The sequence below is a fragment of the Juglans regia genome, chromosome 6 (genome assembly GCF_001411555.2).
Source record: "Juglans regia cultivar Chandler chromosome 6, Walnut 2.0, whole genome shotgun sequence".
Lineage (NCBI taxonomy): Eukaryota > Viridiplantae > Streptophyta > Magnoliopsida > Fagales > Juglandaceae > Juglans > Juglans regia.
Window position 1 is genome coordinate 4752011 of NC_049906.1, and position 23982 is coordinate 4775992.

Consider the following 23982-nt stretch of genomic DNA (forward strand, 5'->3'; position numbering starts at 1 on the left):
TGTTTCTTTTTCAGTTCCTCATCTTTTTAATTGCATCAAAAGTCTTTAATGGGGGAAAGACAGTGGACGGAGTGTCTGATCTGATCCCCCACATCATGGTATTATTGCAAACTAGCATGACGTATGGTGAATATTATTGGTGATAATGGTCGGGTATTGTCCAGTAGTAAATGCGATCTCCTTTAATGTGGGTCTTCAATTATTATTTAAAAAAAAAAAAAGTATTTATCATGAAATTCTTTTGCTAAGTAAAAAGCATGGAATATTCTTTGTATTCATGACGTTTGACTTCTTATCATCATCATTAGGTTTTTAGTGTGATTAATTATGTTTTGGGTTCGCTTGACCCGGACTTGAAGGAACGTCTGCGCGCGACTCACTCTATTTATGTGGCCATCAAGATCCCTCCTTTTAGATGTGCTAATCTTGTTGCGTAGAAGAAAAAATGATTAGTCTTTACTTATTATTCGACTTTATCTATTTGAAGAAAAATACTTTAATATAAAGGAGTTATATCAAAATAAACTTACCCAATAACGTGATTTGATGTAGTACGTTAGATTGTAAAGTTACAATAAATTTAACATATCATAAGAAGATACGTCAATTTATGAATTTATTTTTATATAATTCCTTTATGTTTATAGTAATTCTCTTTGAAAAAAAAACTAAATGAAGACTCTTGTTCTTAAGGTTGGCTTGACATCTTGTAGCACTGAAGTTACCTATAAGAGGACAATGGTCACGAGTTTGCCTAAAATGAGAGAGATAGACATATGACGTGATTCACTGCTAAGTACACGTGTCATGGACGTAACAAGAAGCTACTCAGCACACGAAGGCATAAAAAACATCCACCCATGTATGATACACCTAATCCATAAAGAAGACATGAATGAAGTGAAAACGTGCAAAATACAAGAGCCTCAAAAAACAAGTGGCAAATGAATGTCATTAGTGGATGTGATACAGTAACTGCATTTCTCTAAGGTAATATAAGGTTCTCTGAGTGAATGTAGTTCTCATCATTGCGTCATTGTAATCAACTACTTCCAAGTTGTTCTGTTTTTGTCAAAGATCATATGTGACTGACCAAAACTAGTTTCCTCCTACAGTTGACCCCAATATATGACCAAAATGGCGGCTGCAACAGTAGTCCTAAACATATTTGAAAGTGCCACACCATAAAATGAAGCTTTAAGTACCCCTCCTCTGCCTTGTTTTAAATCTTCCTCAAGCTGTAAAGGGTGCCTTGGTACAGATTTAGGCTACGTTTGGATATTGAGATGAATTGATCAGTTGAATTGAAAATAGTAGTATTTATTGGGTCTCATTGAGACGTGTTTAACTTTTTTAAGTTGAGGTGATTTTAACTTTTTAAGTTAAAATGTATGAACTAGGTTGATATGAGTTTAACTTTTTTATGAGAAGTTGAAAAAATAATGGGTCTCATCAATGATTGGTTTGAGATGAGTTGAGATTGGTTCGGCAACCAAACAGAACTAAGATTTATGGGAAATGCCTTGTTCAGCCATGTGACCGACATTGATCAAGGCAAGCTTTCTAACATGGTAGTATAGGCTGCTTGCCCTATCCGAGCTGACTTCGTTTGGATACTAAAAGTACCTCAGATGATCCGTGAATAATAGTAAAATAATTTATAAATAGTAGTAAATAGTTTGTAAATAGAAGCGAAGTAGTCTAAGAATATTTGAGAACAGTTGAGGCCTTAAGACTTGGCATGAGAGATATATATGAAGTGGATCCTATATCTGTTTATTTCACTTTGTATCTGTCTTTTGTCAATCTCCCTCTCACTTAGAGATTAGAATTCAGGTAAAAACTCTAGAAAATCTAAACTCGTCATGAGCTGTTCTGAGCCAGATTGCTTGATCATCATCCTCCTGCATGTTGTATGCATCGGATATGACTACAGTCTAGCACAGATGTTATGACTGCCCCAGCCACCACCCATCGCTTCCACATTAATGCAAACTCAGCCTTTGATTCTTCCGTGACAGTATCCCTTGAAATCCATCTCTGTTGTGTATGCTAGTCTAGAAAATGGTATATGCGTCAAGCTTTATGAACTAATGTGCAATATAAACAGGATATATTAAGATCAATGTGGTACAATTGGCTGCAGCCCTAGAAATAGAATTGGCAGATGCACAGAAAATGACCCTCTTCAAAGTTTCCACGTCTTAACATGATCCTGTAGCGATCCTTGTGTTTTTTTCTTCAAAGAGACTAAATCAAGACTCAGTAGTTGTTATCTGTGTAGAAAATGAAGACCAGAAAACACCAGCTCTGAGTTCCATTGTTGAACACATATTGGTTGGCTTCTGTAAAATAAAGAGAGAAAGATAAATCAAAGAGGAGATGTTGAGCTGTTTATCATATTCCAGCTCAACGTTTACTTCTATTTGATTGGTGGCCTTCGTCTATATTTGAATCTTCATGATCCAAGCATTAAGAGCTTGAAATTCCAACAATCTTGAGTTCCATTGTTGGACATATGCCAGATATGTGAGCTTCTCTATCAATAGCCAAGATTGGATATACTCTAGCAGTGATGCAAGCCTCCCCATCCCCACCGGCTGCCAAAGCTCTCAAAATCAATCTTAAGATAAAATGCACACATAGACAGAAAAAAGTTATAGATAAATTGATCCAAAATCTTATATCTGCATTTCTATAAAGAATAAAGATTATTTAACACGAAAGAGAAATGGAAACTTCTTCCACCTTTATCTGGTAAGCAATTCACCAAACCATAGAGCTTATGAGGTACTCTAGATAAGTCTTTTCGAAACGTGAAAGATCTATACCATCTTTCTAGCACTAACTCAATACAGCTTGTTTAGTGAGAGTACAAAATAAGATAACCAAAGAGACATAAAGGCATTCCTGCCCTGTAATGAACCTCATAAAAAACCAAATAGAACCAAAATGAAAACTATTCTGCCCTGGTTTGATCACTACACATGAGCACAGCTCACTTGTCCTGCTGGCCTACTAAATATGCAAAAGAAGACTGTTGTCTATTTTGATAATCTTTATAAGCCAAAACCAACAAAAGATCCCATTGGAGTCAGTAGGGGATTATGAGGTGATTGCAGCCTTCGTTCATGCCATTCTCATAGAGCAGTTGGTCAGAAGTATTCTTGGTACTACCAAGTTTTGAACTTGACGGTTCTTGAGGTCATCTTCAGTGCACAAATGGAAGGTTTTTCCCAGAAAGGAATGTAGTTGAACCAGACCAGTAACCATTGATGTCGGACGGCTCCGAAGGATTAAGGGCTAGTCAAGATGAACCCAATGAACAAGATCATTTGATATTGAATAAACCCATATAATATATATAATTGGCCCTGCAGTAAAATGAAGAGATATTAGTGTATCATAATTTTTAAATTGTTGCCCACAATCCTGAAGCTTCAAATTTGAGTGGCAATTCACCTTGTTTTTCACTGAAAATTCGTTTGCCATACTTCAAATAGCCCATAAACCTAACAACCCACCAAAAGAAGAGTCCTTTCACCCTCCAAGGAAACGTTTCTAAGTGCCAATATAAAGTATATTTTCCAATTGGTCATATCAACAAGCATTTTATATGGAAATCAACACTTTTTCGATCTAGCAGAAGATATCGTTCCAAAGCTTTTATTTGGCGGGCCTTGATACTATTTTATGACCAAGTTCGTGAGTATCTGAAACTACCCTGGATTTTCTGGTGACTGAAACATGAATCTAGCAAGGTGCTGAGAAAGTAGGAAAAAAAAAGGACAAATAGTTCAGCATAACAAAAAGAAATTGCGGAAAACAAACCATTCAGATCTTTGTGTCAACTGTAGCCATTTTCTACTTACAACATGTCAAATTAGAGGAACAAAGGATATTGAAATATGTAAATAGTTATTGTAAAATTGAAAGAACAAGAAAAGCCTACGGAGCGAATAGAGATAAGTCTGAAGCAAAAAGAAGGTTATGCAGGCATGGTGTTCATTCAGCCTTTGGGAGGTTGAAAGTGGTAGGCAGTACTGTAACTCAAAACGCATGAAGCTACAGCCCAAAGAACACATATATCCATCAGGTTCGAAGCTCAGTAATGGCTGTTAGCTTCACTTGGGCATGCCTCATAATGAATGAAGTTTTTTCTAAGTAGAAATTGATCTACGTTTTGTTCTATTAATTTGTTTGAGAAATACTCTAGCCACAAAGGGATTATACAAAAACAATCCCACAAATTGATGTGGCTTAATGTGGTTCGTCAGATTATAAAGTTACTTTTATTGTAAAGTAGATATAACGGATCAGATGAAGCCACATCAATTTATGAGATTATTTTTGTATAATTCATTTGTTCTGCATTTTTATTACTGAAAGGAGATTAATAAATACTTTCTATATCCAACTTGCATTTAGAATTTTAGACAATAGAAAGCTCCATTATTTAGAGTACTCCAAATGCAACTATAAACATACCAATAATTAGAAAGATAATCCAGCAAAACCCAAAATGCTTACCTAACACACCCAATTAAGTAACCCAAACTAATAGAGAACTCAAATGGGGATCAGAATACCAAATATTTGATTTCCAGAAGCCCCATCTTTTAATCATTTTCAGATGTATCCTAGGATGATAAACATCAGAAAGTAATACCTGCACCTACCTTTTGCACACCTCTATACAATCAATCAAAACCGTCTCTTGCACTGGGTAATTCAACTTTAAGGTAGAGTACTCTTATTACTTAATTATTACTTTCATGTTATTTTTCATTGCGGAAAAATGACATGGGTTTTTTCAGATACATGATACATTATAAGGTAGAGTCCACCTATTTATTCCAATGGCATCATATGATGTGTCGAGGCCTCCAAGAAGGTAGGCAGTGAACTGATGACTTTGTAGAGGCTGTCCAATGGCAGCAAGAGTGTCTGAGTATGATTTCATTTTCTGGAAATAGTCAGATATGGACATATTTCCTTTCTTGGTGAGAGCCAAGAATTGGCGAGTCTGAATCGCTCGAGCCGAAGAGATGGAGGAGAACATTTTCTCAAGGGAAACCCATACTTACTTCTCTAGAAGTTGAGAGACCTACCATCTGAGCTAAGATTCCTTCGGACAAGGAGGAAACCAAGGTACTGAGAACAACCTGGTCTTGGTCATACCAGGAGTGGAATTTTGGGTTGGGAATTTCTGTAGGGGCAGAGGTGGAGTTGGCTGTATCAGGGTTGGGTATGAATGGCGGGGGTGCAAATATGGTTCCATCAACATATCCAAATAAGTGCTGGTCACGCAAGTAGGGAACGATTTGTGTTTTCCAAAGGAGGTAGTTGTCTTTGGTGAGTTTGATTGTAACTAGGTTGTGGACACTTGCAGGGATAGTAGGAGTATTGAGGGAGGCCATGGGATCGAGCTTTGAGAAAAAAAAAATGGATAGAGGTCACAATTTGGCTCTAATTACCATAAAAGAATAATCAAATGATGTAAACTTCACCGTCCTCTTCTGTCGAGATGATTTATATATATATATATATATATATAGCAGTTTACAGATGTTGTAAGAATTACCAAACTTGTGTCCTAGAGTAATTACAGGAATTGACACAACTATAGGAAGGACAACCATATAGCTATAATTACAATGAGTACATAAAAGGAAAGAAGAGAATGAATGCGATTCCTTAGATCACGGACTGGAGGCAAGCTTGCTGTCATCTGTTGACTTACTCTTGCTGTCATCTGTTTTGGAAGGTAGTTCCTTAATAATAGACACTAACAGGGTAAAAATCAGGACACTCCCACATGCCAATTTTTGAGCGGACTGTCACTCTTAGTCCAGCTAACAAAGCCTTTGCTTCGATATAGAATTGCCATTCCACTGCCATTTATGAATCCCCCAATGATGACCCTCCATAATCCATCTAGGCCTTTCCAAGCAGTTGTTGGGTCTCTGAAATTACTAGGTTCAATGCCATCAACGGGAGTCATTAGAGGATTATAGGACGATTTCACCCATTCTCTCAGCAGTGGGTCAGAGAGATTCTTAGGGACTGCCAAGTTTTGGACTTGGCGGTTTTCTAGGTTGATCCCAGTGTACAAAATGGCTGGTATTTCTCCAGGAAGGAGTGTAGTTGAGCCCGACTAGCAGCCATTGTTGTCATAAGGCTCCGAGGGGTTAAGTGCAGGCTCAAGCTGATCCAATCAACGAGATTATATTGAATGACGGATGACCCCATGAGACAAGTGGTAAACTCCCTTGTAATACACTGGTCTTGTAGTAAGACATTGATTTTAGTAAGGTAGTGTTAAAACGTCTAGTGGGCTGCCGCGATAAAAAAAAATTATAAAATTGAAAAATTATTTGAATATAATTTTTTAATATAATTTTTTTGTTTATAAAATTTGAAAAAATTATATTGTATTTTGTGTTTTGTTTGGAAATTTAAGAAAGTTGTAATGAGGTAATGATTAGATGATAAAGTTGAAGATTTAAAATTGAAAAATATTTTATATTTGAGTGATATTTGAGAAAGAAATTAGAGAATAACTTTAGACCAGTCCATCTAATAATTCTCAAATAACAGCCCTCTAATGGGCTATTGACAAGTAGAATCTCCATTTTAATTTTGATATGCTTGCACCTCACGCGAAAACTTGCACCCACATAACCATCCTCTCCCCTCTCCCCCTCCTCCCGTCTCATCCTCTCGCATGAAAGCCGTCACCACTGACCCTACATCAAAATCCACGGAATCTGCCGAAATCCTCTCCCCCCCTCCCCCCTCTCCCTTCCTCTCGCATGAAACCCACCCCCAATCATTTCGCAGATCTCGAATTGCTGCAACCATTTTGACCGGAGTTCTTCTCGAGTGTGTCTTTGCCTTCTTTCATTTGCCCAGTTTTTCTTTCTTCTTGCTCCAGTTAAATTTTCTGAATTGGAAGAGTTGGCCTTATTTCGTACCATGAGATTTCTTAAAATGTAGGTTTGATTTTTCATAGTAGGAAAAATCTCATGCATACAAATGAGATTTTCCTGGATGCTACAAGTGAGATTACCTAAAGTATTAAAATTGAATGAATATATCAAGTTTATTAATAGAAAGAAGTAAGTTTTAGGTTGACTTCTATTTTGTATGTCTAGATCGAACCAGTGTGACTTGCAAATTACCACTAGGCAAGACGCCCATGGTGACTCCAGATGGGAGATGGGCAATAGTAGAAAAAAAAAAAAAAACACCACGGGGTGATGGGCCATGTGAACGACAGGGGAGATGGGTTCACTTTGTCCAAACTGGCGTTGGGTTCGCTGCGGCGGTGAGGAGAAGGTGTTGTTCGAAAGCTTTTATTTGGGTTCAAAAACAATTTATGAAGGGGTGAGGAAATGATTTAAGAGGAAATTCAGTGTAATGAGCTTATTGTAGTTTCTCTAGAATTGCTGATATGGCGCACATTTATTGTTGGTTGTTTATGCCTCAACAACGGATGGACCACTCAAAAACGAAACTCGAAAAATTATGATAAGTTTTGAGATGAGTTGAGATCATTTTCAAATATTGACCTAAATTGTCCAAAGTTTTACATGGTGCATTCCGTACTATCAAAATTGATAGATTGTAATCTCAAACTATCAAAATTTGACACTTTGCACTTTAATTCAATTATGGTTGATGAAATGAATGAAAAATAATTGTCATGGCACCAATCTTCACACTTAAGGGTAAATTTGGATGTTAAGAATATCTCAGATCATCTGTGGATAATAATGAAATAATTTATGAATAGTAGAAAAATATTAGTAAATAATTTGTGAAATTTAATTTATTGTAAAAATATATATAGCAAGTCAATTGGGTTATGGACTCATCTAACCCATGACCTGAATAACCTAAAATGACTCGAGTAGCTATTTTATTATGCTCAATCCTATCCCTGTTTAAGCTGAGTCGTTTGTCCATTTTTTTCAACGAGAAAAGAAAGTTCAAGAATATCTTAAACATGAATCTAGCTTGAGGAAAAAAGAAAGGTATAAACAATGCATCATAACAAACGGAAAATTGGGAAACATACCATTAGGATCCGTGTGCCAACCGCAGCCATTTTCCAAGTTACAGGAACAAAGAACCATGTCAACAACAAAAACAATACAACAGAAAGAAGAATAAAATGCATATAGGGATCAACAAAGAGATGAAGACAAACAGACAGACAAACCATTCATCCAGTTTTCAAGAGGCTGGAAGTGGTAAGCCGTCCTGTAAGGCTGCTCTTGATCATCTGTTGGAAGTGACTGAAGATTCCTATAAGGGTGATGAGAAGCTTTCACTTCAACTCCATAGCCAACCAGCAAAATGCATAAACCAACACCCCAAAGAACTCCTCTATCCATGATCAAGTCCAGAGCTTGATGATGATGGCTATATATCTTCCTGTCCTGGAAAATTAGTCCCAAGTCTTTTAATAGTCATCAGAATAGGAAAGAAGAAAAATCTATGTGTCCTAACCTTGAACATTGGGCTAAAGACTGAGTTTATTGGAAGATTCTAATGTACGCAAGAAAATGTTGCACACTACAAGAAAACTGCTTATTTGTGGCCATTTAATTCTAGCGAAATGACTATTTACAGTCAAAATGAGTCTGTTTTGGTCACAAATAATCTTTTCGCCGCAATTAAATGGCCACAAAAGCCCATTTTTCTTGTAGTGGCAATAATTGAGTCATGGGTCAAAGACTATTCAATGAGCAAAATAGAAAAAAACTTCCTATGTGAAAATGGAGGCTTTTCACATCCCATATGCTAAAAAATAATTGATGTTTTGATTTTTTTTTTTTTGTTTTTAAAGTTGCAATCGGTATCATTGTAAGTGATGTGTTAACACACCGACTTATATATAGCAAAACTAAAAAAATAATCATTTTTTACTCCTTTCGACTCGAGCATCATCATTATCATCATAATCCCATCATGCATAATGCATTGATGTAGAGAGCCATTTCTTGATCGAACCAAGAAATTACACTCTCATTCTAATCCTATTTCTTGACATTTTGGATGCAGCAAAGAAAGGGGTGGTGACTAGTTGAGGGACGTGTTGGGCTGCGCGCTGCATGTTGCATGCAACAAAACAATAGCCGAAGGAGGTGGATAATGAAAAAATGAAAACAAAAAAGACAAAGTAGTAGTAAAAGAATCAAGATGGTCTAATGTTGTTCCATCCAATCTCATTTTCCATATTAATTTTAGGAAACAGATTTTTTTAATTGTTTAATCAAATTAAATGGTTTAAACTTAAAATAGAATAAATCTATATAGAGAAGTGCTAACTCTTAAAATAAATATTACAAAAATAAATTTATAAATTAATGTGACTCAATGTGAGATATTACATTTACTTTAGAATAAAATAAATTTTAAAATCTGACGTAACATATTAAGTCATATTAATTTATAAGTTAAATTCTATAAAATGTTTTATAGACCAAATATTTTCTATCTGAATATGCCAAATATATCTTGATGTGTAAATCTGTTACATCAATTTACATAAAAAAAAAGTATTGTTATTTTAATAATTTTAAAAAATATAATGGATTTGTGTCTTGTGATAATTTTCTTAGAAGTCGGTCAAAATATCCTTTAACGAAGGGGCAATATTGACATTTTATTAAGAATAATACTATTTATTATTTTAATTTTTATCATCTCATGATGTGGCATTATATTTTATTTGTAAACTATCATCTAATGCCACATAATAGAATGAAGAGAGTATTATAAAAAAAGAAAAAAAATATTTACGATCGTAAATTATATAATTGCAGCGTAATTATTATAAACAAAATAAATCAAATATGATATTATATAAAAAAAAAATAAATTTTTAACATGGATACAAATATTTTTAAAGCGATTATACGTATTTACGTATTTCATATTTCTATTGATTCTATCGTAGAATTACTGGAAAAAAAAATTACAACTTTTCAACTGGGATAGTGATGGTGGAGAGAGAGAGAGAGAGAGCGCTCAGCATCACACGGTCTTACACACCGTTCGATTATTCCTCCCAACTCCAACGTACGCACCCTCTCCGTCGCTCATTTCCTCCTCGATTTCTTCCTAGCCGAAGCAGAGTTATACCACGCATAAAACCTTTAGAGGGGGAGAGAGAGAGAGAGAGGAGGTTCCCGAGAGGTAAAAGGTAGGACCTTGTTGGTCTCTGAAGAAGATATGGCATGGAGGCGCCTCATCACTCAGGTTTCTTGAATCCTTGCGCGGCTCGGAAATCCTAATGCTTTTTTTTTTTTTTTTTTCCGTTTTCCGTATAGTTCCGAAACCATTCGTTTGACTGGGTTATCCATAATCAAACCCCTTTTGGGGATTTGCAAAACCCTAATTTCGATATAGTTTTTCTGTTTGTTAAAACGAGTCTTCTAATTAATATTTATTGTTTTAGATCGCTTTTTTATGATTGCACCATCTGAACATATATCTGTTGCAGCATGTGGTTCTTTTTTAAATCGAGTCCTGGTGTGTTTTGTTTTACTAGGAATCTAATGGAGTCCTTGTGTATTTGATTCGGGAGCTCTATGTTCTCGTTAAGTGCTCGGAATACGTAGGAGATTGAAACATTCATTTTTTAAATCCCTGTTTTTAAAAAATTTTGCTGGATTTCATAGGAACTGAACAGTGGGTTAGCTGAAATCTCTGGCTGCTTGAATGCAAAGATGAGTCTATTATTATTATTTTTTTTTTTTTTGGGGGGGGGGGGGTGAGGGCCCGAGGGAGGGTGGCTTCTTTCAGTTAAATTGGAATGTTTTTCATCACTAATCGTGTTCAGTATATGATTTACTTGGCTTTACAGCTGAAGGTTCGTTACATGTATGAAGATTTTAGCTTTTTGCAGCAGTCTTATAAGCCTTTAAGTTACATTGCGAGTTTTTTACTTGTTGTCATTGAATTTCTCAGTTCTCTTGTAGTATTACTTTCTTTTTAATAAGTAAACGATTGTATTAATAGAATAGGCATAGCCCAAGTACACAAGATGGTATACAAGAGGAAACACCTATCTAGGATGGAGAAAAAGAAACAAGAAATCATGAAGGTCTAAACCATTAAAATCTATTGCTATGGCCCATAGGAATAACGTTCTAACAAAAAAAGATCTAAGATCCTCAAATGATTGCTCCTTGTCTTCAAACGTCCTGTCATTTCGCTTCTTCCATAAGCACCATAGAATACAAATATGAATCATCTTCCACACAACTTTGATTTGTGGAATACTTCCTAGATTTGTCCAACAAGTTAAGAGCACCTCCACTGTGGCGGGCATAACCTACACTAACTCTAATCTGCGAAAAACCTCAATCCATAACGCTTTAGCAACATCACAATGCAGTAGAAGATGATCCACAGTTTCACCGCTCTTCTTGCACATGCTGCACCAATCTATTATGATCACCCCCACGTCTTCGCAAACTCTCCGTCATCAAGATCTTTCCCAGTGAAGCTGTCCATGCAAAGAAGAGTTGGCCTAGGGCAGCGGACTTGGGTTGAGCTGCAGACATCCTGGATTTGATTCTTCACAAACAGTTGGCCTAGATTATATTACCTTTCAAAAAAAAAAAAAAAGAGTTGGCCTAGAGTATATTACCTTTCAAAAAAAGGAGGGCCTAGATTATATATAAGACATTTCTAGCTGGTTGTGTATCCGGGGCTTATTCGATAGGGGTGGGTCCTAAATGCCCTGCCTTTGGTGAGATCCCAGGTCCTAAGAAGAAGTGTTACCACAAAATTTTGTTTTTACCTCATTAATGGTGAAAAGACTTGCTATAGTGTTAAAGTAGAATCCCAGGGGAAAATTTTTCATCTCTCTCTCTCTCTCTCTCCCTCCCTTTTGCATATATAAACATGTGTCTAAAAGAGGACTTGTATTGCTGTTGGTTGCTGGAGTTGAGATTAGTTTGCTCGTGTACTAGCAGTTTTTCTTTGTCAGGCTGTTTCTATTACCTAGATGCTCGTGCAATTTTATATGCTGTCTATCTCTCTGTCGTTTAATGACATGGACATGGGTTTTCTGGATGTCTGTTCCACAATCTAAACACTAGGACACAGCTATATAGTGTCTCCTTGTTAACGAATACCAACATATAGTTTCATACATCTACTCATGTACCTGTGTTCTTGGGCTATGTCTTTTATTCTTTCCAATAAAATTATTGATTTCTTATTAAAGCATGATATAATTCTGCACTATTTGCTGAATTCTAGTGAATTCTTTCTGTTGGTCTTCATGTAAAGTGTCGAAATCTATTAAAATTGATATTCCTTGTTTGCAACAGGTTTCAAGGCACCAATCTGAGTTGGGACAAGTTAAGAATTTGTTTGTGAGAACTTATTTCCCTGTCAATAAGTTTGGACGTGGTGGAGGTTTGTGCACCTTTTATATCGTAATGTTTTTTTTCCCAAATATACATGCAAATACGAGTTTGCATGTGTTAAGAAATTCTGTTATTGATTGCGAAGTAGCTTTGCTGTAGTCAATATGTCTTTTTGAGGTTTCAACGAGAAGAGTACATAAACGTTTTAACCTAAAATAAGACCCTTCTGTTCCATATTGTTGGCCTTGTTAAGATAAATTCAACATCTTAAGAGGATGCCATTTGAAAGGAAAAGTTGCCAATTCCCACAATAACTGTTATTAAATTAAACTCAAAGAACACAAGTGGAAAAGGGATTTTACTTTTCAAATAAAGTAAGGGTTAATTGGTCCATTGATTTTGTAAAAAGATAATATTTTTGGCATCTTAAAACGGAATAGAATACCCAAAATATTGGAACAAGTATTTCATCTATTGCCAAGAAAAAAATGGAGCATTTTTCTTTGAAGGAGTCAAGCCTATTTTCTACAGTTAGGTTTTTAGTAGTTGATGAAATCTTCTGGTCGTTTCTTTTATGTGCAGGGAATAGGTTTTTAAGTGCTCAAGAGAGGTGCCAGTCTAGCTATGTTGGTAGTCTAGCTCGCAGGGTACGTGATGTAGATGAAGCTAGCGAGGTTGCACATCTTAAAGAACTTTACCATAGAAATGATCCTGAAGCAGTAATAAGACTATTTGAAAGTCAACCATCTTTACATTCTAACCCTTCGGCACTTTCCGAATATGTTAAGGCATTGGTCAAGGTTGATCGGTTGAATGAAAGTGAGTTACTCAAGACATTGCAGAGAGGTAGGCATAGGAATAGAGTGACTCCTTTCCTTGTAATGACTTCTACCCTCCTTTTTCTGTGCTGTATTTCCTGTTAATGTTGTTTTGTTAACCTGATGGCCTTATTTATCCGGATGGTAAATTTAAATATCATTTTGTGTGGCTGCCTGTCCTTTCTACTGTAGAAAACATATTCATTCATGGTTTGAGGAGATTCTGAGTTATGTTAGTTTTAGGAAAATAAGGATGCTGTTGTAATGATTTACATTTGTCTTGTAGATAAACGAATATAAGATCAAATTGTGTATGGTTTATTCTTCCCCCATTTCTGCAGTGGCAGAAAGCAGTGGCAGAAATGAAGATATCTTCTTAGAAGCTCATGTTTCTTCTTGAAAGCCCATTGCATGCATTGCTTGAACATGAGTGGTGCTCTAATCTAAAACTTAGTTTTGGACTCCTTATCCTTTTATATCTCAACAGATTCTAAAGAGTTCTGATAGGTTACCATTCCTTAGATTAGGTGTTCTTTGTATATCCCTAGTGTACTTGGGTTGTGCCCCTAGCACTTTTTCAGTAATATGTAGATCACCATTCTCACCCTTGTTTGTCTGTCTTGTGCTTTTGAACTGATGAGCAAAACACATCTTTAAATTTGCAGGCATTGCAAACAAAGGTAAGGAGGAAGAAAGTATTGGCGGTCTTTCAGCTTTTAGGAATGTGGGAAAAGCTACAAAAGATGGTATTCTTGGAACTGCAAGTGCTCCTATTCATATGGTAGCTACTGAAGGAGGGCAATTCAAAGAGCAGTTGTGGCGTACAATTCGCACTATCGCACTTGCCTTTCTCTTGATATCTGGTGCAGGAGCACTCATTGAGGATAGGGGAATCAGTAAAGGTATTACTATGTCTTGATACTACAGGTGCTTCTCCATGTTAAAAATTTGTTGAAAATATTTTTTTTTCTTGTTTCCAATTTTCAGGGCTTGGCCTACATGAAGAAGTGCAACCTAGCTTGGAATCTAATACAAAATTCAACGATGTAAAAGGGGTTGATGAGGCAAAGGCAGAGCTTGAAGAAATTGTTCACTATCTCCGAGACCCCAAGGTTAAATGCATTATTTTACCATTTGTATTAATTGCCTCTCTTTTCTCTTTATATCTGCAATTTTTTTGGTGATGTTACTTCAGTACACGTGCGCATTTGTGTTGGAGATGAACTTCATGCTAGGATGGTATGAAATACATGTTGGGCATGCAAGTTGTTCACCATATGCCCCTTTTTCCAATTTAATCGTTTACCAAAAAATGATTTTTTTTTTCCATTTTATCCATGTACCTGGATTTCACCAATGCTAGTTGATTAATAGTTTTTCACTCCTTGAAAAGTGTTGGTAACTGAGTCCATGCGATATAAATCTCATTACATTGCACTCATAGTCAAGTATTTTTTAGGATGTCAAAAGTAGTCCCTTCTTCCTATGCTTTTATAATTCAGTAAGTGTGACTCTGTTGCTTATTCAGTATCACATGTCCTGAATGACCCTTGGAACCTAATATTTTCTAGCCTAATGTTGCTGTTCTTATTCCACAATGACTACTGATTTAGATTTTCTTCAACTTGGGTATCTTGTGGCCCTTGTTTATATCTGCAATGTATTTTTTTGTATTTTAACTTATAAAAAAAATGTATTTTTTTGTATTTTAAATTATTTTTTCTTGTGCCAGCGCTTTACTCGTTTAGGTGGCAAGCTCCCAAAAGGTGTTTTGCTTGTTGGCCCACCTGGCACTGGCAAAACGATGTTAGCTAGAGCTATAGCTGGAGAAGCTGGGGTACCTTTCTTCTCCTGTAGTGGCAGTGAGTTTGAAGAAATGTTTGTTGGCGTTGGAGCTCGAAGAGTAAGGGATCTTTTTTCTGCTGCAAAGAAGCGGTCACCTTGCATAATATTCATCGACGAGATAGATGCCATAGGAGGAAGTCGTAACCCAAAAGACCAGCAGTACATGAAAATGACTTTGAATCAGTTGCTTGTTGAACTGGATGGCTTCAAACAAAATGAGGGAATTATAGTGATTGCTGCCACTAATTTCCCGGAGTCATTAGATAAGGCATTGGTGAGACCTGGACGTTTTGATCGTCACATTGTTGTTCCTAATCCAGATGTTGAAGGACGAAGGCAGATTATGGAATCCCACATGTCAAAGGTATTCTTTTTTCACACTTGAAGGAATTTAAGATATCTATTCTTGAAGACTAAGCTTGGTTGGTATTGATAAGCAGTCCTGTCTTGTCGTGGTCTTTTGTTGTCACCATGTCCATGCACCCCCAAATCAACTTCCTCTATTAGTGGAAGGAGTTGGGTGGGAGGTGAAAGAAATGAGGACCAACAGCTTTATCCCTCCAGTTCTCGTATTGGTAGATCTGGAGGGTGAGGAGACATGTTTGTTGAGAAATTCAGTATCCATCCCATTTTTCTTATTCCCTTTAAGTTCAATCTTATCCTTCTCTGTTCTTTTGCACACTTTTGAACATGGTCTAAATCTTTTTAGTCCTCTTAGAAATTTGGGCTGGACATGAAATTGATAAAGCACACGCCCACATGAAATTGTATTCTGTTACTCACATTTACATGCTTGGGATGACCATATAAGATTTGGTGTCATGGTAAGTTTTTTAGCCTCTATTATACTGAAAAAAGAAGTTTTTTTGACCCTATGATATCCTAATCTTTGTGATGAGACCTCTGGACTAGGTTTTGATGGCACTCAAAAATGTTTTTTTAAAGTACTAAATTTCAATAAAAAGCGCAAAAGGCGCAATCCAGGTATACAGATGCATACAAGAATATGCCATAAAATGTAATGGGAAGCCGTTTCCCTCTGCAAGTTGCCAACTAGTCCAACTGTTTTGTCTTGTTTTATTTTAACTTCATTGGTTAAAAGGTTTTTGCTGCACCAGAAGAATTACGTGTATAGCGTTTGAAAATGCCTATCAAGCCAGTGGCAGTCACATTGGCATGTCTAACCCACTTATATCATTATGTTACCTAGGCAAAAATGAAGTGGCAGTCAGCAGGTAAAGGCTTTCCAGCAAGTTAATCTTATGATCCATTCACCACAACAAGAGGGTAGATTTATGAATCTCTACAGAGGAGCCCCCCTTCAATACTTTTGATAGTAGCATTATCTATATTCTTAGGAGTCAGATATATGATATAAAATGGCATCCTCAATTTTTGTTGGATGCCAATACAGAGGCATCTGGTTCTTCTTTATGAAAAATATTCCAAACTAGTAGTAATTCAAATTTATAATAAGTTTTCAATTTTGCTTCTTTTGCAGGTTCTCAAGGCAGACGATGTTGATTTGATGATTATTGCTAGGGGAACTCCCGGGTTCTCAGGTGCTGATCTGGCAAACTTGGTCAACATTGCTGCTCTAAAGGCTGCTATGGATGGTGCTAAAGCAGTGAGCATGGCCGATCTAGAGTATGCAAAGGACAAGATTATGATGGGAAGTGAACGTAAATCTGCTGTGATATCTGATGAATCACGAAGGCTGACAGCTTTCCATGAGGGAGGCCATGCCCTCGTAGCTATCCATACCGATGGGGCTCTTCCAGTTCACAAGGCAACAATAGTTCCCCGTGGGATGTCGCTTGGCATGGTTGCCCAATTGCCCGACAAGGATGAGACAAGTATCTCTCTTAAGCAGATGCTTGCCCGACTTGATGTTTGCATGGGAGGACGGGTTGCAGAAGAGCTCATATTTGGAGAAAGTGAAGTTACTTCTGGTGCATCTTCGGACCTCCAGCAAGCAACTTCACTCGCAAGAGCAATGGTTACGAAGTATGGTATGAGCAAAGAAGTTGGGCTTGTTTCTCACAACTATGATGACAACGGGAAGAGCATGAGCACGGAGACTAGGCTCCTTATCGAGAAAGAAGTGAAGAACTTTTTGGAAAGGGCTTACAACAATGCGAAAACCATTCTTACCACCCATAGCAAGGAGCTTCATGCACTTGCAAGTGCCTTGCTTGAGCACGAGACACTTTCGGGAAGTCAGATCAAGGCTTTGCTTGCCCAAGTCAACTCTCAGCTGCAACAGCAGCAGCAACAGCAACAACTGGTTACGACACAGAGTAGTAACTCACAGTCCAACCCAGTGCCGCCCTCACCACCCAATCCAGCTGCATCTGCTGCTGCAGCGGCAGCTGCAGCCGCTGCTGCCGCAACTGCCGCAGCCAAGTCTAAGGGCATTGCTCCCGTGGGATCATAGCATGACGGAAGTTGGGTCTCTGATCCTTTGCCAAGTGCCTAATTGTCAGATTCAATGTGCATATAGTAATTAACTTACCAGCCTTCCGTGGAGTACTGTAGTCTGTTTGGTGCACCGTGAGGTTTTATTCTTGTATCACTGTGACTCAAATTGACTGAATACTATTGAAGGAATCAATTGGGAGTGAGTCTAGCAGTTATGATTAAGAAGAAAGATGACTGGAAGTAATCTGCTGTTTTTGTTTTTCCAAAATAATATTTCTTGTTTTTAGTCTTTGTTTTTGTTCTCATTGCATATTATACAATTAGTAATGATAATCCCTTTTCTTGAGAAAGGACCGGTTTGGACACTCAAAATTATATTATCTTATCAGTATACTCTCATACAAAATATAATAATCAATTTAAATTTTTTAAAAATAATTCAATTTTTTTAAATTTTAAAATAAAAATTGTATTAAAAAATTATATTCTAACAATATTTTATTTAATTTTTAATAAAGTATCTCATCTCATTTAAACTGCGTAATCAAAAAAGGCCTTATATTAGAGCTCTTTTTCTGTTTTGCTCCCCATTTGTGTCGGTTTTGCTTCTAGCTTTCGCTACATGAATACAAGTTTGAAGACGTTATGATCAATATAGAATTTTTATTTTTATTTTTTATGATGAGAAATTTCAAAAATCATGCAAGTACTGTACAACGTACCTTTATTATGGTTAAATAATGTAAATTATTAGTTTTTTACCAATGGAACATAGCTTTTTAAGAAATCGTATTTGAATTTTAGATCTAAGAGAACATACTTTCAAGATCAAGACTTACTATTAGGGTTAAAGATAATCGTTTTGTAGTGAGTAGTAAAATTTCATGTGTCATAATATATAGGTTAATTTTTATCCGATCTATTTAATTAAGCAAGTCAGATACTCCAAAATACTAATTAATTTTTTATTTTATATATACCATTCACATCATTTAAATTAGGAGTGAAAATCAATGGAATCGGCGCAGTTTCGGTGCCAAATCGACGCAGCATCGACGTCATTGGGTGATACTCGAAATCGGCCAACTAGGGGAGAGAAAAACGATAGTCTCAGTCTCGACATGCATCAGTGCGGTTCTTCGGTCTACCATCGGCATCTCTGTGACGGAGGAGGGAAGCCGCGTTGTCTGCCATGAGTCTAAGAATAAGAGTTGCAAAGGAGAAAATAGAGGAGTTAGAAAGAAGAAGAAAAGGAAGGGTGTTTATTAATCCCATTAATTTTTTTTTTCCCTTCTGTTTCCAAGCCCTAAAACGTTGACGTTGTTTCATTCATTTAAGTGAAACGACATCGTTTTTGTATAGGGATTAAAAAAAAAAGGAAAATCGATGTTGGCCGGTTCAGCGGTTTATCCTTGGTTCGAACTAGCGCCTAATCGGTTGACGTCGGTTTTAATAAAATGTTGCCGCCTGCCGATCGATTCGTTGCTCCGACGGCCTATCTGAGTCGGCACCGGCCAGTTTCTCCAAGTTTTGTACAGCCCTAATTTAAATAGTAAAATTTATTTTTAATAATAATTTTTTCTAAGAAATAATATTTACAATCGTGAGTGAGTAAATGCCGCCTAATCCTTTAAAAAAAAATGAGTAAATACAGGAACCACATGAAAAAAAAAAGTTAATTTTTTAATAATAGATCTCATTTTTTTTTTAAATGATTATACGATACTTGCATACTCTATAACTCCAAGAAAAATTAGTCTGAATCAATGTTTTTAATTTCGTACCGTACCGGCCGGTACGGTCGAAATTTTTCGTTTCGGCCGTCCGGCCGGTACAGGTACTAGATATATACCGTACCGGCCAAAATACCGGCCGTTTCGGCCTAAATTTCGGCCTGTACCGGCCTATATTTCGGCCGGTACCGGCCGATATTTCGGCCTGTGTTTTTTTTTTTTTTTTCGTTTTTTCAAACTACAAGTTTATTTTTTGACCCCCAATTTAGATTAGACTATTTATAATTTATATGTATGTATGTATTTATATATAATTTATTCATATATAAACTATTATTTTAGAATATAATTGTTATATATATTTATATATATAATTTATTCATATATCGACTATCCCGAAACGGTACACGAAACGGTACCAGTACTGAAATATTTCGTTCCAGTGTCTTGACCGGTACGGTATTCAAAACATTGGTCTGAATACTAATTTTTGGTTGGATACGCGATGGACTTCTAATTTTAACCCAATTCATTTAATTAAAAAATTGTCGCCCTTTCACCTTTGATTCGTGGGCTAAAATCCGCGCAAGGGGACCTCTTCAGTTAACGCAGCGCAATATTTAGGCAGTATCGAAACTGAGACGCAAAACACCACTGCGTTTTTCCGTTACCCGGTCGCATTCGTCCTCCCTTCCGTCACGCCATTAACAAGCCCAAGGCGAACCCATGTCGATAACTCGGCCGAGTCCGAATCAGGAAGAAGGAGCCCAACACTTTGGTGAGCCATATTTCTCTTCTTCTCACAATCCAAAATTCTTTTAGCTATCATCTGGTATACAAGATTGATAAGGCTTTGATATTTGCCAAGACTTATACCCATCAGACGGAATATCCCAAATTCACGGTCTTTTTAGGTGATCGAAGGACTTGCTTTTGAGTTTTGTGATATGCATGATGGATATGGATTTTTATAGTACATCGGTGGTTTCTATGGTTAGTTACCCAAGTTAAAGAATTTTAGCGGTGGATATACTCCATTTTTTTCATTGGGCACTGGGTGTCCGGAACAAAGTCATTTTTTAATCTCGGGATGCACAGCCCCTCGGCATCGGCAACGGAAAGAAGTTTCCACAAGTACATCTCGAATAATATAAGAGGAAATTCTCCAGTCGGATGGCCCATAGAAATTGTTGAATTTACTCATTATCAGATGCTCGATTGAAAATTAGTGTTAGTGAGAATGTTTGAGAGTACTTGAGGTACTCTCATTAGCCAAACCAGGAGTTTGGAGTAAAGAAGCTTAAGAATTTGCTTGTGTATGCATGCTTTTCCCCTGTAAATAACTTATCAAGGAAACAGAGGTATCTGGTCGATGGGTTTGCTGTTTTGGAATTTGGCGTAATTAATCCATGCACGTTAACGCATTTTTGTTACCGGAACAACAAAGCATATGTTTTACCAATAGTCTTTTTCTCCCTGTTTTTAGTCTTTGCATATTATTATAATAATTCAATTTGAATTACACCCTCGTCTTGTTCTGTAATATCTCTACAGAGACCCATCATCGGAGAATTTTAATAAAAAACCAGCATGGAGAGAAGCTTGTGGGAATATTACATGACACAGATCAAAAGGAGCTGGTTATATTGTGCCATGGATTTCAATCCTTGAAGGTTGTTACACTTCAAAGAATATAATTTGTGATATTCTAATTTATGAATGTCTTCGGGAAAACAAGTTTTCCATTGTGGGATTGAACTCTGTTTCACAATTAAAATATCGTAGAAATCATACATCTTTAGAACTATGGTGTTAGACCTTTTTTCCACTTTTTCTTTTTTCCTTTTTCTCATGGAAGTGTACGATTTCTCCCGTCAATACTTGGGTGGTTTATCTGATAGATTAGTGGTTTGTTGATAGGAACGCATTCCCATGGTGAACCTTGCTGCTGCTCTAGAAAATGAAGGAACCAGTGCCTTCCGTTTTGACTTTGCTGGCAATGGGTAAACTGTTTACTTAATATTTGCATTTACTTAATTTTGTACATTTGTTAGTTAAAGAATTACATAAAATTTGTGTAATTAAGAATTTTGTAATGTCTCTTTTCTTCAAGCTTGAATTTACTTTTTTTGGTTCTTGGGTATGTCCCAAGTACTTGTGAGGTCAATTAATGGATATGCTTTCTATGACAGGTCATATATATACTTCTTTTCAAATTATAAATGTGGAATTTTGGAAAGAAATTTAAAAATCAATTCTGATTAAATGAAGCTGCCTGTCCCAGGGAAAGTGAAGGTTCCTTCCAGTATGGTAACTACCGTAGAGAAGCTGATGATTTACGAGCAGTAATCCAACACTTCCAAAGGAAGAAATATGTAATAACTGCAATTGTTGGGCACAGTAAAGGTCTGTTAGTAATACATATGAAATCTATCGAATCTATCTAATAACTGCTGTATAAAGAGTGAAACCTAATAAACCATATCTGAAGATGGGGAATTTCTTAACACTCACTCCAATCCGATCTTATTGCATGTTCAGGTGATACCAAGATGCTTATTTCTTTTTTGCCCTGCTGAAACGGATATCATCTTGTCATTGCTAATGGTTTTTTTGTTTCTTTTGTTTGCCTATAATTTTCCTTTAGTTTTAGGGATGCAAGGGTTTCTTGGTTACTACCATATGTTAGTACTGAAAACTTTAATTTATGCCTCTGATTTCTTCTCGTGCAATGACAAACCTAGTCGAAGGAAATCACTTGACATTCCCTAGGCAATGCATTTGAAAGGGTTTGCCTAGAGAACGTTTGTTGATTAGCAAAGAAAAATATAATAACTGTCGTTGCTTCTCTGTGGTGCCTCATTGGTTTTTGCTATAATAGAGTCTATTTTAATGATCAATTTTTGGATTGGTGTATCAATTCCTTTATGCTTCAAATGTTCTGGCAGGGGGCAATGTGGTGCTCTTGTATGCTTCAATGTTTAATGATGTTTCGATAATTGTCAATATTTCTGGCCGTTTTGATCTTGAGAGAGGCATTGAAGGCCGCTTGGGTAAAGACTATTTACAAAGAATCAAGAAAAATGGATTTATTGATGTTAGGAATAAAAGAGGTAAGCAATCAAATGCGATTAATCTGACGGTTTTGTCGTAGACATCATTATCTTTTGTCCATCATTTAGTGATGTCCAGTTTTATTTTATCTTCATTGTTCTACATTGCTTGGAATTTCATTATTACCTTGGATTTCAAAATTTGAGTGTTGATCTAAAACTTACAAGCATGCCTTCTTCATAACTACAATAACTAATTTTTCAGAAGTTATGAATTTAGAGGTACCTAGGTTTTATTGATTCAGATTATTGCAGCTTCTTGGTTGACATTTTCCTATTCCCAGGGATTTTTGAGTATCGTGTGACTGAAGAAAGTTTGATGGACCGTCTGAGTACAGATACTCGTGCAGCCTGCCTTATGATTCAACAAAACTGCAGGTCAGTGAATACAATTGCTTCAATGGATCATATCTGCAATGTTTGTGATGTTGCATAATCATTTCCATCAAGTTTGAAAAATAAATGTCAGTCGCAGTGCTCTTGATATTGTATATAATGTGCCTAGTTTATTTCAATTTATATCAGTCTGTTTATGGGGAAAACAACCAGCTTTTGCTTGAGCTGCCAGCATACGACCAACTGGAAATGTAGGATTTTTTTTTAGATGGGTCAGGCATGTCAGTCCTTGACTCATGAGCATGGGTTTACTAATGCTCTTTCTTCTAACATATGTTACATGGTTGTGTTTCTGTGTGCATATGTGTTTTATTCTTCAATTAGTTACCAGATTCTTGCTGAATGTAGAAAAGCTTCCAAGGATGGAATTAATCACTCTGATCTTTTTTTATAAGTAGAGTTAATTACTCTGATGTTCTAGTGATGGAGTAAACTTTCGATATTTGAGTGCAAAACGCAGTTACAGATTTTCTTCCTCGACTTTTTAGTGGAATATGGTACTTCGATATCTCTACAAACCTCTTTTACCCCCCTAACGTGGCTGTTCATAGGCCATGTACTTTTATGGGGTAGAATATACTGTAGAAAATTATGTATGTGAAGGTATGCAGCATATAGAATTTTGCTTTGCCATCTTGTGGAGTATGTAAAATATCATCCTGATGGACTTAAACTTGATTAAAAATACGCTTCTACGCACATGTTACATTCTCACCAACATCTAGAACAGTTACTGATGGTCTCTATTTCAGGGTATTGACAATCCATGGATCCAAGGATAAAATTGTACCGGTAGAGGATGCCGTGGAGTTTGCCAAGTTCATACCTAATCATAAACTACACATTATACAAGGAGCCGATCATGAATACACTTCACATCAAGATGAGTTGGCTGCAGTTGTGCTTGATTTTATCAGAGAACATTTTCATCGGGACAGAGATACATCCGTGCGATCACCGTCACCCGCAAAACTTGACAGATCGGTTAATTCTCGATTGTGATACATTTTCATTAATATAATGAAAATACAGAACTTCAGGACAATACAAGGGATTGGTGGTTGAAATACATTGGGAGAATGCCTGTGTATAAGTAAGGATTACCCTACGTTGTGTGCAGGGTTTCTTACTTGGCCACTCATCTGGAATTGGAAGTTGTTGAATTCGGTCTTAAAATTGTATTATAAGAAGTGTGATTCATTAAAACAATATGAAAGCTCGGAAAAAAAGAAAAAAACATAATCCCAAAATCTAGTAAATG

At 36.5% G+C, this 23982-nt stretch overlaps 2 protein-coding genes and 1 pseudogene across 3 annotated transcripts; 2 read left to right on the top strand and 1 right to left on the bottom strand.

The window, feature by feature from the left end:
- Positions 1–2472: 2472 nt before the first annotated feature.
- Positions 2473–8402, bottom strand: LOC108982237 (annotated as a pseudogene).
- Positions 8403–10032: 1630 nt separating this feature from the next.
- LOC109020493 (ATP-dependent zinc metalloprotease FTSH 4, mitochondrial-like) lies at positions 10033–17770 on the top strand. The gene is made up of 7 exons (XM_019002957.2): positions 10033–10272; positions 12357–12444; positions 12978–13241; positions 13879–14115; positions 14201–14325; positions 14946–15422; positions 16560–17770. Exons 1-7 carry the CDS (start codon positions 10246–10248, stop codon positions 17493–17495), a joined length of 2154 nt encoding a protein of 717 aa, XP_018858502.1. The 5' UTR covers positions 10033–10245; the 3' UTR covers positions 17496–17770.
- A 2022-nt stretch (positions 17771–19792) lies between these two features.
- LOC109020495 lies at positions 19793–23930 on the top strand. 2 transcript variants are annotated; one of them, XM_019002960.2, is made up of 7 exons: positions 19794–19990; positions 20767–20885; positions 21133–21215; positions 21497–21618; positions 22161–22325; positions 22610–22703; positions 23474–23930. In XM_019002960.2, the coding sequence occupies exons 1-7, from the start codon at positions 19939–19941 to the stop codon at positions 23721–23723; spliced, it is 885 nt and encodes a 294-aa protein (XP_018858505.1). In that variant the 5' UTR covers positions 19794–19938; the 3' UTR covers positions 23724–23930. The 2 variants fall into 2 exon arrangements, with proteins under 2 accessions (XP_018858506.1, XP_018858505.1); XM_019002961.2 differs by lacking the exon at positions 22161–22325 and having other exon boundaries at positions 19793–19990.
- Positions 23931–23982: the final 52 nt, after the last annotated feature.

Coding starts and splice junctions, on each gene's coding strand:
- LOC109020493 (XM_019002957.2), top strand. CDS start 10,246: ATGGCATGGAGGCGCCTCATCACTCAG. Junction 10,273..12,356: donor GGAGGCGCCTCATCACTCAG/GTTTCTTGAATC, acceptor TGTTTGCAACAG/GTTTCAAGGCACCAATCTGA. Junction 13,242..13,878: donor ACTCAAGACATTGCAGAGAG/GTAGGCATAGGA, acceptor TTAAATTTGCAG/GCATTGCAAACAAAGGTAAG.
- LOC109020495 (XM_019002960.2), top strand. CDS start 19,939: ATGTCGATAACTCGGCCGAGTCCGAATCAGGAAGAAGGAGCCCAACAC. Junction 19,991..20,766: donor AGAAGGAGCCCAACACTTTG/GTGAGCCATATT, acceptor ATATCTCTACAG/AGACCCATCATCGGAGAATT. Junction 22,326..22,609: donor TGATGTTAGGAATAAAAGAG/GTAAGCAATCAA, acceptor TCCTATTCCCAG/GGATTTTTGAGTATCGTGTG.